This window comes from Eutrigla gurnardus (genome assembly GCF_963514095.1).
Source record: "Eutrigla gurnardus genome assembly, chromosome: 19".
Taxonomy (NCBI): Eukaryota; Metazoa; Chordata; class Actinopteri; order Perciformes; family Triglidae; genus Eutrigla; species Eutrigla gurnardus.
This window is the reverse complement of record NC_139930.1, coordinates 3,245,617-3,265,029: the sequence shown is the minus strand read 5'-3', so window position 1 is coordinate 3,265,029 and position 19,413 is coordinate 3,245,617. Positions and strand designations below refer to the sequence as shown.

Here is a 19,413-nt window from a genome sequence, read left to right as displayed (position 1 = left end):
AGAGACATGTCTGCTATGCTTGAAATTAGCGCTGCGGGGAAACCTCAGACGTATTCAGTGACGTAATGACGTGGCTCTCTGGGCTCTCTAGCCGGTGGAAACGCAAACAGGTTCTCGAACGGTTCGCTAGTTGAACCAATTGCGAACCAGCACGGCACCGGCCCGGCTCTTGAACTAGGTTCACGTTGGTGGAAAAGGGGTACCAGAGATCCTTTGCTGACAGAACTTGTCCTGCTGGTGGCTGAGGTCTTGATTTGGTGGAATTGGAGGCGTCTGCCTGTATCCTCCTGCTCTGCCTTTCCAAGAGAACACCCTTCAGCTTAAGAAACCAGGCGACAGACACTTTCAGTTTCATCCAATCTGAAAAATATGCCATCAGCCGTCCAGTGGCACCAGGCGAATCTTCCACATGGATGACATTCACCATGGCTTCCTTTTTTACCTCTATGTCATCTAGAGCTATCACAGTCTCTACAACGTTTGCTGGCCACTCGTCCTCTGGTCTGCACAAGAAGCTTGGACGCTTCATCCAACTGTTGCTTTGTATGAACTCTCCGACTCTTACCCCTCTGGATGCAACATCAGCTGGGTTTTCCTTAGAGCTTACATACCGCCACTGCGTAGCTTTAGTGGCTCCTCTGATAGCCGAAATCCTATTGGCCACAAACGTATGGAAGCGCTTGTTCTCATTTCTGATATATTTCAGCACCGAGGTGCTATCCGTCCAGAACGCTGACTCTTGAAGCTGGAGCCTTAACTCTGCCTTCAGCATAAGGTCAACACGAACCGCCAGAACTGCAGCAGTCAACTCCAGCCGAGGAACAGTGATGGTCTTTAAAGGTGTAACTCTCGCCTTTCCCAGTAGGAATTCAACATGGATGTCATTTCTGTTGTTCTGAATCCTGAGGTTAGTGACGGCTCCGTACCCTGCTTCGCTGGCATCCGAAAAATGATGTAGCTGAGCATGCGTAGGATGTCCAAAGCCCTTAGGTTTAACACACCTCTCAACCTTAAACTCAGACAGCGCATCCAGGTCCTCCATCCATCTAGTCCACTGATGCAAAATATCCTGGGGTATGGTCTCATCCCATCCAACTTTCCTCCTACAAAGCTCCTGCATCATGATTTTGGCGGGCAAAACAACTGGCGCAAGAAACCCGAAGGGATCGTACACTGAACTGGAGACAGATAACATTCCTCTTCTGATGCAAGTCTTTTGCTGGATCTCCATCCTGAAGTTAAATGCATCTGTCTCAACACACCACTGCAGCCCGAGAGCTCTCTCCACTGGAAGTTTATCCCTATCCAGGTTAAGCTCACTCAGCTCTTTAGCTCTGTGTTCCTCTGGCAGAGTTTGCAGCATGGTGCGATTGTTGCCGATCCACTTGGTGAGTGTGAAACCTCCCCTTTGACAGAGCGACATCAGATCCTTGACCATGGTACTGGCTTCCTCTTCAGAGCCGATGCTCTTCAGACAATCGTCAACATAAAAGTTCTCCTTGACTGTTTGAGCCACCGCAGCTGGAAAGTCGGACTGATTGTCCTCTGCTGTTTTTCTCAAAGCGAAGCTGGCACAGCTTGGAGAGGACACCGCTCCGAACAGATGAACAGTCATCCGAAACTCAGCTACCTGCTTGGTTAAATCTCTGTTTGGCCACCACAAGAAACGCAAGAAGTCTCTGTCCTCCTCCACAACCTTGACCTGGTGGAACATTGATTGTATGTTGCCCATAATTGCCACTGGGTCCTGTCTGAACCTCATGAGGACTCCAAGCAATGTACTTGTAAGATTGGGGCCTTGCAAGAGCTGCTTATTCAGTGATGTTCTCTTGAATGCCGCACCACAGTCGAAAACCACCCGCAGAGCCTCTTCCTTGGATGATATACACCATGGTGGGGGAGATACCAAATCTTGCCACTGTCCCGGTCAAGCTGCTGTGCAGGTACTTGTTCTGCATAACCCTTGCTGATCATCCCGTCCAGGTAGGTTTTATACTCCTCATAAAACTCCTCATTCTTAAGGAACTTCCTCTTCAGACTCAGCAACCTTTATTTCACCACAGAGAAGTTGTTGGGCAGAGACACAACGTCCTTCTTAAAGGGCAGCCTTAAGCTGTAGTGACCTTCGTTGAGCGTTGCAGAATTTTCCGCCATCTCCATGAACTTAACGTCCTCTCTTGAGAGTCCCTTCTCCTCTGTGGCTCTCTCGTTAAAGTCATGGTTGTACTGCTCACTCAACATTTGTTCCAACCGGCTCACCGAAATCCTGTTGACACTTACTGAAGGGTGCTTGACTTCCAAGCTGCTGCCGTTTCCATGCAAAGGACCGTTAATGACCGAACCCAGCGCTGTTCTTATAGGCATATGGGCCTTCCCCTTGGCTATTTACGACCTCTCAGGGCTCCAACATCCTGGGAGCGTTGCTACCAATCAACAAATAGACGTTAGCCATTAAACTGGGGATTTTTACCTTTGACAGGTATGGCCACTTTGCCAGATCCTCTTCCTTCACAATGTTGTCCAGACTTACAGGCATCTTCTTCTGAGAAAGGACTTCAGGAAGTTTATAGAAAAAGTTGTTTTCCAAGCCAGATACCTCCAGGCTAGATAGTGAATAAGCTATGACGACCCTTTCATGTCCCATGGTTTGAAGGAGAAAACTGGTTCGTCGACCAGCAATGTTGAGTCTTTGCATGAGGTGCTCCGAACAAAAGGTGGCTGTGCTGCCAGGATCCAAAAAAGCGTATGTGCTGATTACATGATCACCTTTGACAGACTTAACTTGGACTGGAAGGATGGAAAGAAGACAGCGATCATCTCTGGCCCCTGTATGTCCACATGTTTGATGAGATGCTGATGTCACAGGCTCTTTGTGGCTTGAATTTGCTCTGTCTTTGTCCCTTTTGTCAACGTGGAGCACACTGCGATGATTCTGGCCACAAACCCTGCAGACCAAACGATGGAAAGATGGAATAGACATCTTGCACGCTTGGATCCATCCACTCACTCTGTTTAATGGTGCATTGCTGGCTAGCCTCCCTTGCTAGCATATCAGCTGGTGCTGGGTTGAATGTTGGCAATGACCAATCCTTTGAGGGCTGTTTATTCTGATTTACAGGTCTGTATGCCTTGGCCATTGGGTTGAGCTTGGTAGATGTTGTTTTGGTTTTCTTGTCCAGGTAGGAATTCATTGCATTTGTTGATGACTTAGAAACACTTTGGATGTCAGAGGCCTGTAGGACTGCTAGCTTAGCAGTGGATGCGGCTAGCTTGGTTTCCAACTCGACTTGTTCCTTTTTCCTTTTGAGCTGTTTGAGCTGTTGTTCTTGTTGCCTCTGCTTTAACTCTTGTTGAAGAGGCGGTGCTTGACCCTCCACTACTTGAGCTTTTTCTGCTTGAGTGTTTGCTTGCCACATTTGAAACACTGTCCTTTGGGTTCACATCATCTTTGTCATCATCATTGTAAACCTTTAATGTATGTGCAGCACCTGGTAATGTTTGCTCAACACGTTTGTCGCACTGTCGGCTCAAGTGCCCAGCACATAAACAGCCGAAACAAAGCCCCTGTTCCTTAAGGAAGCTTATTCTATCTCTGTGCTTCTTTCTTGTAAACTGTTGACATTTTTCCAATAAATGATTTCCAGAACAAAACACACAGTTTGACTTCATTAAAGAGCCATGTGATGATGTACCTCCCTTTGAATCCATGTAGCTCTCAGCTGATTGCACGGGTACAATGGTGGTGGCAAAACTATTTCCTCTGATTTTGTTTAGTGGTTGCGCTTTCATCCTGCTGCTGGCTTTAATGCTAGATGATCCAGATGCCACATCACGAATGTCACCGAAAAGAGGGTCAGATATGATTTGAACCTGTTTTTCAATAAATGCAACCAGGTCTTTAAAAATTGCTCTTTGTCCAGATGTTTCCAATATGTCATGTGCGACGATCCTCCACCGCTCCCTCAGTTTATATGGCAATTTAGACATGACAGCTCTCATATTAGTTGGGATATCCAATTCTCGAACGTACTGTAGCTTCTCCATGACGTTACAACATGAACGCAGGAACAGAGAATAGTTTTGCAGTGTATTTATGTCCTCTGCCTTTACTGTAGGCCAGGCCAAGACCTTTTCAATGTATGCGGTGGCGATCTTAAACTCATTACCGAAGTGTTGTTGAAGTAACAGTTTTGCCTAAGAATAACCATACTCTGGAGCCATGTGCTGGCAACTTCGAACCAGTTCCCGTGGCTGTCCTCTTGTAAATTGTTCGAGGTAATACAGACAATCACCTCTGCTGACCTTCTGCTCCACACCTTGCTCAAATGCTCTCTGGAAGGAAATAAACGTAAGAGGGTCTCCGTCAAATACGGGCATGTCTCTTGCTGGCAATAACATTAAACGTTGCTGGTGTACGAGGGCTGACGTTATTTCGTTCTGCTTTTCCATTATAGCACAAATGCTTCCAAATTGCCTTTCTTCCAGTGGCTGAGCATTCAACAGTGTGTTTCCCAAAGGCTGTGAGAATGCATTTAATGGAGTTGTGGAATAGACATCTTGCACGCTTGGATCCATCCACTCACTCTGTTTAATGGTGCATTGCTGGCTAGCTTCCCTTGCTAGCATAGCAGCTGGTGCTGGGTTGAATGTTGGCAATGACCAATCCTTTGAGGGCTGTTTATTCTGATTTACAGGTCTGTATGCCTTGGCCATTGGGTTGAGCTTGGTAGATGTTGTTTTGGTTTTCTTGTCCAGGTAGGAATTCATTGCATTTGTTGATGACTTGTTCTTGTTCCTCCAGGGCATGCATTTTCTGTAATGCTGCAGCTTGAGCGAGCAACGCAGCTCTTTCGGCCTCTGCTTTAACTCTTGTTGAAGAGGCGGTGCTTGACCTTCCACTACTTGAGCTTTTTCTGTTTGAGTGTTTGCTTGCCACATTTGAAACACTGTCCTCTGGGTTCACATCATCTTTGTCATCATCATTGTAAACCTTTAATGTATGTGCAGCACCTGGTAATGTTTGCTCAACACCTGATAACCATTTTTTTCACATTAGAAATAAATTCATCATTGCATATCATTTTCGCTTTGAACCATATGTCATGTTTTTCCTTTTCATCATCAGGTAAAATACCCATCAAAGAACCATGAATACCCTTGACTTCATCACACAAATCAACAAGATCATGAAGAACACATTGTACCTTTAAGGGGCGTTCACACCGGACGCGATAGACGCGAATTGAGCGGCGACTCTACATTGAAAATCAATGTAAATGGCGCGATGACACGCGATTCAGGCGGAGACGGCGCGAATGGAGCGTCTGGCGCGATGAGACGCGGCGCGAATGGCGCGTCTGACGTGAATGGCGCGTCTGACGCGAATGGAATGGCGCGTCTGACGCGACGCGAATAAAGTTGAAAATATCGAACTTTTCAGGCGGCATCGCGCCGCGACATCCAATCAACGACGAGTTCAAGCCGACAGACAGATGAGCTTGTATGGACGGGCTGCATTCCCAAACAACCCGACTCGGGAAGACCCCGGCGCGACGGGGGCCATTACCGGCCTCACACCGTCCATGGGCGGAGCCTCGATCAGAAGGACTCAGGCCCCCGAGCGACACCGGGCAAGCGGTCTGCCGTACGCCACATTTCGGCGCTGGGCTCTTCCCTCTTCTACTGAGGGAATCCTAGATAGTTTATTTTCCTCCGCTTAGTAATATGCTTAAATTCAGTGGGTTGTCTCGTCTGATCTGAGGTCGTAGTCGAATGTGGCCCCGACTCTCCCTGGGGAGAGGTGTGAGGAACGTGGCGGCCCCGACTCTCCCTGGGGAGAGGTGTGAGGAACGTGGCTCCCGGAGGAGGCTCACGGACTCTGGCATCGGGTACCCCGAGGCGGAGGAGGAGGGTCCGCCGACGTGACCCGCCGGCTCCCCGCCGGCACTGCCCTCGTTTCCCCTGCTAGAGCGGCACCGGTTCAAAAATGAGCGTCATGTGCGAATGACGCGAATGCCGTGTCTGACGCGAATGACGCGAAAAGTCCAAAATGATCAAGCGCCGTGATACAAGCGTCTCACGCGATTGTATTCGCGTCTATCGCGTCCGGTGTGAACGCCGCATTAATTTATCCTTGTTTTGCATGAGCACTTGCATATCTTCTCTTAATTTACCCGCTTTGTTTAGTTTGGCTTTGTGAGTTTTTTGCAACCTTTCAAGTTTTTCGGCAAGAGCCTTTGCAGTTAATGTTACAAGACGTTTTCCTTTGTCCTTTTGCACACCAACGCCATCACTGTTACTGTTTATTTCAGCTGGATGCATGATGGCCCCGATGGGCTCTTCCAAAGTTTGACCCAGATCCATGATGCTTTCCCCGAGAAACAAAGTTTTAAGTTCGAGTTAATTACCCTCCCTCTTTGACCACCAATGCATTGGATTTACGCCCCATGGATATAGTAAACAGCTGTGCGCAAAAACATGAATGGTCATTCATAAATTTGTAGCGCTACTACTCACGGTGGGCGCCATGGTGATCCCCTTGTGGTTGCTGCGCTGCCGGCGTATGGGGCTCTTGGCTCCAAGTGTCCTCGGTGTAGCTGGCTCCAACGGCGACAGGTGCTGGATGCTAACAGCGTTAGCATGCGACGGCGTCCTCTGGCCGGTCCCCGGTGTCCTCGCGCTGGCTTGGCTCCAAACAAAGCAGATGCTGGATGCTAACAGCGTTAGCGGGTGACGGCGTCCTCTGGCCGGTCTCCGGTGTCCTCGCCTTGGCGTGGCTCCAAACGAAGCGAGTGCTGGGTGCAAACGGAGTTAGCGGATGTCGACATCATGCCTGTCTGTATAGCGGCGCCCTCTCGCCTCTTCGGATGAGAACAGATAGGCTCACGTGGGTGCAATGTTCGGTGTTTAGATGCTTGTGGCTTCTCTTTCCAGGGCGATGAAGCACCATCATTAGCAAGTTTTCGACTTAAATGTAGAGGCTAAACCTAAAGCTTAAAGCCACTGAGGGGCTGCATAGAACGGATTTACTTAGATTGACGCGCTTGCCAGCCACTGAAGGAGACAGACGACTTCTTGGTTGGGACTTTGCAATGCTTCTTTATTTTTTATCACCATAACGATGCGCAACATCCGTTACCAGTGTGAACAAAGTCAATAATGCACCATTCTCCCAATACGACTCGCCTGCTGTAGCGTGGCGGAGCAGAGCGGTCGAAAACTGTATGCTCTTCCGACTAGCAACACCTGAGCCCGGAAACACTAGTTCCCACCTATATAACCCCCCTTCCTGGTGAACTGAGGACCCCTACTGGCCCCATACAGACACACACCCAAACACAGAAATGGCTCATACACCTTGAATGTGAGTTAAACATGGTGAAAGCAGCTTTTAATGTCTTAAACCATGAACAAACATATGAAATAGCGTAATATTGAAGTCTGCACATTTTGTCGTACTTTAAGTATACCTTGAGTTCCCCAAGGATCCATTCTGGAAGTACAATCAGAAGTTAGCACCCAGCTTTAAGTGGTAATGCTAAAAACCACAAACCAAGACAGAAACTTAGGTGTAGTCATGGCCTCAGACCTGAACTTCAACAGCCACATTAAATAAGTTACAAAGTCAGCCTACTGTCACCTAAAGAACATATCAAAGATTCAATGACCAAAAGCATCCCTGTATTTTTCCTGCAAATGCAACATTTTCTGAGCTGACAGTCAAGAAATATCACCAACAAGTGATGCATTCTGGCCTCCAAGACACCCGTAATCAAGTGAGAGAGGGATTCTGGATAATAAAGGGAAGACAATTGACGAAAGAATTGTACATGCTTGTCTAATCTGTCATAAATTCAAAGTAAAACCTGCTCAACAGATTTCAGCACCCTTACCTGTACAGCACATTGAAGAAGCACCTCCTTTTGAAATGACAGAAGTAGATTTTGCTGGACCTTTGTATTGTAAATCTCAACACAAAGTTTATATTGCACTTTTCACCTGTGCCGTCACAAGAGCTATTCATTTAGAATCAGCGACTGATATGACAACTGAAAAGTAGGCAGCAGAGGACTCTGTAAAACTAGATATTCAGACAAAAACGTTCAAAAGAGCTGATATGGAACTGAATATATTATATATATATATATATATATATATATATATATATATATATATATATATATATATATATATATAATATAAAATACAGAAATACTTTACAGAGAAACGAATTACCTGGAAGTTCATTGCAGAAAGAAAACCACATTTTGTCTGGAGAAAGGAAGGAAGCTGCTTTGTCTCTTGTTGGTAAGTCAGAAACTAATTGTAGATTTGGGTTTAGGCATTGTGTGAGTAAAGCTAGTTGTAACATTTAGTCTTGTGTTGATAGCTTGTTGTTTAAATTCTTGTGAAGCTGTCTATGCTAAGTGAGTAATCAGCTAGTTTCAGCCAGCTCAGCTGTAGTGAATAGACTTGATTGGAGGGAGGGGTCTCAGTCAGTACTTGCGGTAAACTGAGCACTTAAAAGGCTGTCACTACAGCGTCAGCTGCAGCGTCTGGCCATCAGAACGAAGACAGCTGAACAAACACAAAGGGAGTCTATCTGTGGGAGTCAAGACAGCTGAACAAAGACAAAGGGAGTCTATCTGTGGGAGTCAAGACAGCTGAACAAAGACAAAGGGAGTCTATCTGTGGGAGTCAAGACAGCTGAACAAAGACAAAGGGAGTCTATCTGTGGGAGTCAAGACAGCTGAACAAAGACAAAGGGAGTCTATCTGTGGAGGTCAAGACAGCTGAACAAAGACAAAGGGAGTCTATCTGTGGGAGTCAAGACAGCTGAACAAAGACAAAGGGAGTCTATCTGTGGGAGTCCATCGGGGAAGCCCATTGAGGTAGGCATAACATCTCAGTCCCCCCCCTCGCAGCCATGTGTCTTATCCCAGTCAGGACATCACACTGGAGAAGATTTTACCGAAGACCCTTCACTCGAGGCTGTAACCCATCCAATCTCTGCTACCCACCATTCTCCACCGGTAAGGAACTTGAAGTACTAGGGGGGCTGTGGATCTGCCAGTCTGCAGTCAAGAAGGTGGACACCATCTCAGCGTATGCCTCCCTGCAGACTCTCCACTTCCTGGCCCTTACGGAGACCTGGATCACCCCAGAAAACACTACCACTCCAGCTGCCCTTTCAACTGCCTACTCGTTTTCACACTCCCCAAGACGAACAGGGCGAGGAGGAGGAACTGGGCTCCTCATCTCACCCAGATGGTCCTACCAGGTCCTTCCTCTGGACCACCTACCCCGGTCTGCACTTGAATTCCACGCCGTCTCTGTCACCCTTCCTTTCAAACTCAACATCATAGTGATCTATCGCCCACCCGGTCCTCTCGGTGACTTTTTGGATGAGATGGATGCCCTCCTAAGCTGCTCCCCTGATGATGGCACACCACTCGTCGTCCTCGGTGACTTCAACATCCAGCCGGGAAAGCTGCATTCATCTGAATTCATTGACTTTTTTTGCCGCATTTGACCTTACGCTCTCCCCCTCTCCACCAACTCACCGGGCCGGGAACCAACTTGACCTTGTCTTCACAAGATCCTGTGGCATCTCGGCACTCTCTGTTACCCCGCTCACCGTGTCCGACCACCACTTTGTGACTTTCTCCCTCCCCATGAAGCCCACCACAACCCTCCCCTCTACGCCTCGAATGGTCACCAGCCGCCGCAACCGGAAATCCCTCACTCCCTCTGCTCTCTCCTCAACTGTTATCTTCTCGCTACCATCCTCAGAAAAGTTCTCCTTAATGCCTACTGAGGAAGCCTCCTCCATCCTGATGTCCTCACTCTCCTCTTCTTTGGACACTCTCTGTCCCCCAATCTCACGACCTGCGCGATCATCTCCCTCCCCTCCCTGGCTGTCTGAACCTCTGCGAACCAACAGATCATTGTTGCGAGCGTCAGAGAGAAAATGGAAGAAATCGGGCCAGCATGAGGACCTTGCTCACTACCACCACCTCCTCTCTGACTTCACCTCAACTGTTTCGGCAGCTAAATCTGCCTTCTACCTGGCAAAGATCAACTCTTCTGCCTCCAACCCCAGGAAACTCTTCTCCATGTTCTCCTCCCTCCTCACCCCTCCCCCCCCTTCCTCCCTTACTGCCGATGACTTTGCAACTTACTTTACCAAGAAAGTAAATGACATCAGCTCCTCATTCACGCCTATTCCCTCCCAGAAGACATCTCCCCCAACTCTCAACTCGGATGGTCTTACCAGCTTTAGCCCCCTCACCTCTGAAGACGTTCACGCACTTGTTACATCTAACCGTGCCACCACCTGCTCCCTCGACCCGATTCCCTCCTCTCTTCTCCAGGACATCTCACACGACATCTTGCCATTCCTCACCACCCTGATCAACTCCTCCCTCACCTCAGGTGTCATCCCAGTGGATTTTAAGACAGCTACCGTGAAGCCTCTCCTTAAAAAACCCACCCTAGACGCTACTGACATCCAAAGCTACAGACCTGTATCTCTTCTTTCATTCCTCTCTAAAACCTTGGAACGTGCCGCCTACAACCAACTGTCATCCTATCTCTCGCAGAACAACCTCCTAGACCCTAATCAATCAGGATTCAGGACTGCTCACTCCACTGAGACGGCCCTCCTCACAGTGACCGAGTCCCTGCGAGACGCCAGAGCCTCATCCCACTCCTCCGTTCTCATTCTCCTCTACCTATCTGCTGCATTCGACACCATCAACCACCAAATCCTTCTCTCCACTCTGGCTGAACTTGGCATAACTGACTCTGCTCTCACCTGGTTTACATCATACCTGACAAATCGCTCCTTTCAGGTCACATGGAATGGCTCTATGTCCAAACCCTGTTCTCTGGACACGGGTGTCCCTCAAGGCTCAGTATTAGGACCGCTTCTGTTCTCACTATACACCAGATCACTAGGTTCTGTTATCACATCGCATGGATTCTCCTACCATTGCTACGCAGATGACACCCAGCTGTTCCTCTCTTTTCCCCCGTCCTCTGACACTCACATTGCAACTCGCATCTCGAACTGTCTGGCTGACATCTCTGTCTGGACAACTGCACATCACCTCAAGCTTAACCTGAATAAAACCGAACTCCTCTTCATCCCAGGGAAAGACTGCCCTCGCATGGACCTGTTGGTCACTGTCGAGGGCATCACAGTATTGCCGTCGTCAACTGCGAGGAACCTGGGTGTAATCCTTGATGACCAACTATCCTGCACCCCCAACATCACTGCTGTGGCCCGATCCTGCAGATTTGCCCTCTACAATATCCGCAGGATTCGAACCTTCCTCACAAAGGATGCAACGCAACTCTTGGTCCAAGCACTGGTCATCTCCCGCCTTGACTACTGCAACTCTCTCCTGGCCGGACTCCCGGCCTCTGCGATTAAACCATTGCAGCGTATCCAGAACGCTGCAGCACGCCTTATCTTCAATCTACCCAAATTCTCCCATGTGACCCCCCTCCTCCGTGACCTCCACTGGCTCCCTGTTGCAGCACGCATCCAATTCAAGACGATGACACTGGCCTTCAGGGCCATCAATGGGACGGCACCTGTCTACCTTCAAACACTGGTCAAAACTCATGCCCCGAAGCGAGCACTTCGCTCCTCTACTTCAGCTGGCCGGCTGGTACCACCATTGCTGAAATCAAACAAATGTCGCTCAGCAAAGTCCAGACTCTTCTCTGTTCTGGCGCCTCAGTGGTGGAACGAACTCCCGACTAATGTCAGGACAGCAGAGTCATTTGCCATCTTCCGAAAAAGGCTCAAGACTCACCTGTTCAGACTTCACCTCGACTCTACATAGCATGACCCACTAACACCCCCCCCCCCCCCCCCCCAAAAAAAAAAAAAACCTTACCTATAGCACTCTGATCGTAGCACTGTTGCTCTTGAAGTACTACTTTACTCAGATGAGGACCTAACACTTGTTCTATTTTTAGCTCTTAATTTATCGGCAATGATACGTTGTGGTTTCTTTGTTTCCTTCTTTTGACAAATGTACTTATTGTAAGTCGCTTTGGACAAAAGCGTCTGCTAAATGACCTAAATGTAAATGTAAAGAGCTGCTTGGAGAGGCGGCATGTGGGAGAGATTGGTCAGGTTGGTGAAGACTTGCCTGTGCAAAGTGATTGGAAAACAATCTTTGAGGTACAAAGAAATTGAGATGCTTCTGACAGAAGTGGAAGAGGTTGTCAACTCTCGTCCGATCACTTTCACCCACACAAACAGTGAGGAACCCGTCCCTCTAACTCCCTCACACTTTTGATAGGTCAACGTCTGACAACACTTCCCTCAACCGGCAACGCAACAGCAACAGGACCTCACCTAAATCAAGATCAGTTGAGAAAAAGGTGGAAATACAGACAGCGGAACGTTTTGGACTCAATGGAAGAAGGATTATCTCATGGAATTGAGATCAGTCCATTTCTCCTCTTCTGTAGAACAGTCTACGGAACTGAAGCTTGGTGATGTGGTATTAATCAATGAGGATGAACCGCCCGAACATCTTTGGAAAATGGGAAGAATTAAAGATGTTTATGTGGTAGAGAGATAGAAAAGTACGTTCTTGCCTTGTTATGTTACCTTCCAGGATAACCATGAGAAGAACAGGAAACTACTGTATCCTCTTGAACTGTAAATGATGAGTTGACTGGAGTCAGTCTCATCGGCCGGGAGGGTGTTGCAACTTCAAGGTGACCAAAACCATTGCACCTTCACCACAGTGACGTCATGTTGCAGACACGTCCGATCATCAATAAGGGGGGTGGGGTTACACATCAACGTGATGAAATGTTTGTTAACTGCAGTCAGTAACAGGCATGTTACACTTACAGTACTGGAGAACAATTGAATTCAAGCTATACGTTTATGAAAGAGGACCCAAAAGGCCATCTTTTGACTATCCATAATCATACATCAGCATTATGTGCAGTTTTATGAAATGACAAAATTGTGCACTTATGGTAGGAATGTCAACAGTTAATCAATGAGTTAATCAGCGAGGAGATTTTCTGGCTGGTTACACAGCATCTACAGGTCCATCTGTATATGAACTCATGTGTTGGAGGAAACCTGGTACTAGGAGGCAGCAACAATCAGCTGATTGTTGGCCTACCGGCTGATATTCATAGTGTGATCAAAATACTCCAATACAGTTCAACAAAACCAACATAACACATTACAATTGGATGTAGTGTTTTGAAATGCAGCAACAACACTCTTTGAGTCAACGGAGCAAGGAAAGGCACGGCAAATTTTTGCTTCAACATTAACTGGTTTGTTAGAGTTAATTCCACAGAAAGCAAAATTAACCAAAACTGTCACTCATGAATACGATATCTCCAGTAACCTATAAGTACTTCTTATTACTTTAAAGTAACACGCATCTTTGGAAACGGTTTGATACTTTGATTCTCGTGTGAACTTGTGTCTTCGCTGTAATCCAGCATCATAAAGTTTGTTTGTTCCAAAGTTCAAGTTAATCTTTTTCCTCCTTTGAGAGCGTCAGCAGTTTGTCTCCAGATCCATCCTTAGACCAGCAGTAAAGACGAAAGAGTTGTTTCAATCCATTTTACTTCAGAGTGGTAAGTGTTGTGTACAACAACATATAGTACATTTACTGTCTGTGCCAACTTGGTATGTAGGTTGATGAGTCATGGGCTCTAGTAGAGACAGCCTAACAGTGTTGAATGTTCATGTCCTGTGAGAGTTGTGATTATCTAACAGGCTGATGAAGAGTGAGAATATGCTGTGAACCAGAGCGTTTATATAGAATCCATAACAACAAAGGAAAGGGAACCGAGAGTGGAGGAGCTTCTGCTCGTCTTGCATATTTACATGACTCTTCAAGGTCAAGCGGATTGTGGTGTCTGTGACCAATCACCGGCTGTGGCAGGGACCAGGAAGCGGCAGGTTGTCTACTGATCAGTGCTCGATGCACGTTGGTGCGGTTTGTAGAATGCAGGGCTGCCAACTTCTCAACAAACCTTGGAGTGAGATTTGGTGGGGCAACCAAAATGTTGCTGCATACACGGCAATTTTTTGTTTGGCCCATTCAGCATCATTACCATACAGCAAAAAAAAAAAAAATGTTTTAATAGTTTATCAGTGGTTCTCAATGTATGAGCCTAACTAGTACAAATAGAACGTATTGACCCAACAGTAAGATACAAGACACAGCATGGCTCATTCTGTGCAAGTTTACTTTGGGATTCTGTATAAAAAAAACAAAGTAATCAAATACTAAACAGATATGCAACATGTTGCAAGAAACATTTAAATTAACATAAAAAACCCCAAAAGCTAGGTAACGTTATTTTAAAATGTAAAATATTGCTTGTTTCTCTCTTCTCTTCCCAGCTCAAAGTCCTTAGAGCTGTGTGCTCTTGATGATTTCTCTCTCGTTCTGACTGTAGACAGTAGGTTCAAACCAAAGATTAGACTATGCGGCGAGATCCAAGCTCCACCCCCTCGCTGCCTCTGAAACTAATCATCACGGTGGCGTTTGTCAAGCTAAACTTTAACTAACTGTATTTATTTTTCCCAAGTTCCGTGTTTTCTGTTTTATTTTTATTTAATTCTGTGTTTTCAAATTTAAGAGCATTCTTTCCATCAAATGTCTAATCATGTGGTTGATGACTAAATATTAAATAAATTAATACCAACCTTAGTAACATTAGCATGCAGAAGTAGCATAGAGCTAGCATACACTAGCTAATGCATTCATATGGTAATATTCAATCTGTAATATACATTTACTTTTTCCAGATGATCCAGATTTTCACATGTAACAGCGCTACTGCAGAACCAAACTGATCTCATGAAGTGGCGTATGTATGACACGCCAACTCGTATGCCATTATGGCGTTTTATCACTACGCACAATCGCCTTTTCGCGTGTTTATCAATGCCGAACCCTAACCCTAATGGCCGTTTACATACACGCGGATGTGATGGGTCGTTTCGCTCAGAACGTACACATACACGCGGATAGCTCGGGAAGTGGCGTGTATATTTACGAAAAGTCATGATGCCACGTTGACAGAACTGTCACTTTCTCACACCAGTTTGGCTCCGCTCACAAAATATGTCATTGTTGTTTACGAACCCTAGAAAGGTCTATTCACAAGCAGGTCACCTGGGTCTTTTGGGGTCTCCGATGCTGCAGCCCTCAGCTATGATCAGGGGACCAGAAACAATCAATAAATGCAGGTTTAAAGTACTTGTGGCTACTTCCTATGTATTGTCCTAACTCTTCACTGAAGAGTTTTGTGAGGCAGTGTTTATGTACTGAATGTTTTTCGGGGGGTTGTGATGCCTGGAGCCACAGCGTGTCCATTTCATGGATCAGCTTTACGTTGATATAACACATAGTGTGGATCATGTATCTATATAAGATTCAGGTCCCCATTCACAGGTTGATCCGATGCAGTACTGCAGTACTCGGGGTGGGGTCCATGGATGGGACTTCAGGGATGTGCTGTTGTCAGGTTTCGCTCCAGACGGAGGGATGTTCATGCCTGAGAGTGTACCTGTGCTGAGCCCAGACACCGTGAGGGGCTGGAGGGGGCTGACCTACACCAAGCTGGTGGTGGAGGTAGCCTCACTGTTCATCCCCACTCAGCTGATCCCCAGAGAAGACCTGGAGGGTGAGCTGCTGAAATATGTCATTAGATACTCAGGAATGTTTGGTTTCCATTCCATAGAGATAAATAAAAGGAAACAATATACAATTTTAAAGTGTATGATATTAAATATTTGGGTATATATAAAGAGTTTTTTTGAAAGATGTTTTCTTTCCTATGATCCTTTCCCCTGTCCTAGTCCTAGTGGGTGAAGCTCTGGCTGGATTCTCAGTGCCTGAGGTGGTGAGGATCGCCCGGCTGAAGGAGGGTCTGTCAGTCCTGGAGCTCTTCCATGGAGAGACCTTGGCTTTTAAGGACCTGGCTATGACCTGTACTGTGCGCTTTCTCAACTATTTCCTCCAAAAACAGAGACACAGAGCTACAGTTCTTGTGGGTAAGACCTACCATGTGATTTATTCAAACAGTTGGACCCAAGTGCAGACACATCCAAGCTCAGAACGGAGTTTAAAGCAGGAAGGGATTTATTTGTAATTAAAGGGAAGTGTTCCGGGTACCGTGGGTTCCATGAGGTCCAGGAAATCCAGGAAGCTAATGAAGGCTTGTTGAGTGGCAAGTTCATAGGTTGGAGACAATGGGCCCTAGTTTCGTGGCGCAGCGCAGGGTGGCGCAGGGCGGCAGAGCCGGCGCAATGCAAGTTTCGACCCGCGCAGCCTTGCGCACGGTCAGTTTGGCAGTTTGGTGGATCGCCTGCGCCAAGATGGGTGTGGCGGCGCAGCAGGGGGAGGCGTCACAGATTCAGCTTGGCGTAGCGGAAGGTTCGTGGCAAAAAGCCTCGCCGAGACTGCGCTGAAAGCTCGCCAGCTCCAACCTGGTCTACTCTCGGCACAAGGCGCAAGGCGTAAATAAAGTCCATTCATTCAAGGCAAATCACAGCTGGCGGAGTGGAAGTTTGGCTGACGGCGCGCAGTGCGTACACGTCACCGAGACCTCACAGGCAGGTTTCCACAGTTCCAGGCACATTTAAATGCAATAAATAATCACAACAAACACTATTTAATGCAACTAATTGAATCAACACGTGAATTTATATCTATATAGATTGTCCCGTCACATCTGACGTCAGATCAAAGGCGGATGGCACGCGTAACGGAAACTCAGCCTCTCGGACCAAAACATCTCTCTCTCTCTCCTGTTTTTTATAATATCGGCATTGTTATTATTATGATACGCACGCACAGCGCGTGATGCGCGTGGTGGGAGCGGCGGCGCTGCTTCTGTCATCGGGTTGTCAAGTGACGGAACTTGCACTGAACCTCCCCTAACGCATTAAAGGAGAGGAGAGGAGCTCATTTGATTGGTGAAGATCTGAATCGGCTGTATTAATCCCAGTCCACGCCTCGTCTCCTCCTCGTCTCCCACTCACGCCTTCTTCTCCTCCCTCTTTCCCACATGCGCGGGTGGGCGAGACGGGAGGTGTGCCTGCGCGAGCCTGCGTGGTGCACGAAACTTGCAAAGTCCAGGCGGACACACCCCGTCGGCGTGGCGCAGGTGCGCTGAAAGCTGACTGCGCCTGGTCTACGAAACTAGGGCCCAAGGAGAGGAGAGATTTGGGGGGGGGGGGTTAGCTCAGGAGGTAGAGCGGGTTGGCTGGCAACCGCAAGATTGCCGGTTCAATCCCCGGCTCCTCCTAGCTGAGTGCCTGGTGTCCCTGAGAAAGACGCCTCACCCTAATTGCTCCTGACGAGCTGGCTGTCACCCTGCGTGGTTGACTCCACCGTCGGTGTGTGAATGTGTGTGAATGTGTGTATGAATGGGTGTCAGTCATTACTGTAAAGCGCTTTGGATAAAAGCGCTATATAAATGAGGACCATTTACCATTTGGCAGGCTGGTGAATCATATGGCAGCAGAGAGACAGGATGTAGAGGCGAACGGAGCACAGGTTGACTAACTGGCAAGCAGGTAAATCAAGTTTGTCAAGTTCCTAAAGGCTTGTTGAAATCATTACTTCGCTAAGGAGCCAGAGAGCACAATATCACAAGGAAAGGAATAATCCAGCAAGGTTCAACTGCAGGAGTGGATTATATATGCAAGCAGTGATGAGGTGTTCATTTCCAGGTGTGTCTCGCCAGACGCTGATCAGGAGTGGGAGGGGGCAAGCGAGTCTCGCCATGCTCAGCAGGAAGAGGAAAAACAAAATGGGAGGAAACTAACTGTAGGGATTGCGGATCATAACATAAAACGTGATTTTTTAATCTGGTCTACAAAAATAAACGGGTACATTTTAATGGAAATACCTGACATAGTCTTTACAAAGACCTTGATTTGTTTGAGGCCTGATGAATAAAAAGACATAATTTTGCTTTTGTAATCTTCAGGAATACATTGTATTCAAGGTAGTGGTCAAGAAACTCTACTTGCTAATTTGATAATCCTTTTCCGTATTTTTCCTCTACAATCGGTCGGAAGCCCTTTTCCAGCACCCCGGACTAAACTTTCCTGGGGAGGCTGAGCAGTGTGATACCTCGATAATTGGATCACACTCCCAGGTCCCCCTTTTTAAAAATGGGAACCGCCATCCCGGTCTACCACTCCACGGACACTGTCCTCGTCCTCCACGTGAAGAGGCTTGTCAGCCAAGACAGCCCAGCAATGTCCAGAGCTCCCAGCATCTGAGGGTGAATCTCATCCACCCCTGGTGTGGAGCTGAGGAGCTTTTTGACTACCTCAGTGAAATCTGCCTGAGATATGGATGGGTCCTTCCCCAACTCTTCCACATAGGATGTGCTCATCAGGTTCAGGAGTTCCTCAAAGAGCCTAAGACGAGCCCTGTTTTCCTTTCTGTCGTTTTGCCAGAACATTATTCCCTCCTGCTACAGCTACAGTCGTACTGTTTCCAGAGACCAGATTTTCAGATCTTCCAGTCTGAAAGGCCTCCCTCTTCAGCTTGAAGGCCTCCTTCCCCACTGGTGTCCACCAGTGGTTTATTAGGTTACTGCAACAGCAAACACCAATGACCTTCTTCACACCACACCTAGCAGGAACTTCCACAATCAAGGCTTTTTATATTGTCAGCCTGGATTCTATGCCCCCAGATTCCCCCCAGGATGCACAAAAACAAAACAAAAACTTCTTCTGGAGATGGGAGTTGTAGATTTGGACAGGGACCTCAGCCATTCCCAGTTCACCCTCATTACATGTTTGGGTTCACCAGGACACGCCGGCACCCTCCCTCACCATCTGATCCAATTCACGACCAGGTGGTGATCATTTTTAAAGCTCTGCTTCTCTCTTTACATGAGTGTACGCACAGATCTGAAGATGACCACAGAGTCGATTATTGACCTTTGGCCTTAATGTTCTGGTCCTAAGTCCACTCTTGAACCGCACTTTGCTCAAACATAGTGTTTGTTATGGCCAATCCATGACTTACACAGTCCAACACTACCACTTGGGTTTAGATCAGGTAGATCCTTCCTCCCAATCAATCCCCTCCAGGTTTCTCCTTTGTTCCCTATGTGAGCGCTGAAGTCCCCCAGCAGAACTAGAGAGTCCCTAGTTGGTGCCCTTTCCAGGACGATACCCATCAATGAAGAAGTCCAGGTCCTCTATGTTGTTCAGTGCATAAGCACAAACAATGCTCAGAGACTTCCTCTCAGATACTTGCAGCTGAACAGAGATAACAAGAGGGTCCAGGTTTCCCCTTTTCCAGTCGATGTGAAGCAACACTTTCTCTGACTGATGGATCCAGGGTCAGTGAACAAGAAATTTGTAATAAT

At 47.3% G+C, this 19,413-nt stretch overlaps 1 protein-coding gene across 3 annotated transcripts in view; it reads left to right on the top strand.

Annotated features, from left to right (window-relative positions):
- Nucleotides 1–19,413, top strand: part of thnsl2 (threonine synthase-like 2) — a 46,175-nt gene that overhangs the window by 8,884 nt on the left and 17,878 nt on the right. The window contains exons 1-3 of one of the 3 annotated variants that reach the window (XM_084035980.1): nucleotides 13,865–13,963; nucleotides 15,468–15,699; nucleotides 15,875–16,069. In XM_084035980.1, the coding sequence (XP_083892106.1) occupies nucleotides 13,889–13,963; nucleotides 15,468–15,699; nucleotides 15,875–16,069 (502 nt within the window). In that variant the 5' untranslated portion in view covers nucleotides 13,865–13,888. Of the gene's footprint in view, nucleotides 1–13,864; nucleotides 13,964–14,033; nucleotides 14,054–15,467; nucleotides 15,700–15,874; nucleotides 16,070–19,413 lie in introns of those variants that run through there. The other 2 variants (XM_084035982.1, XM_084035981.1) reach the window with 2 other exon arrangements.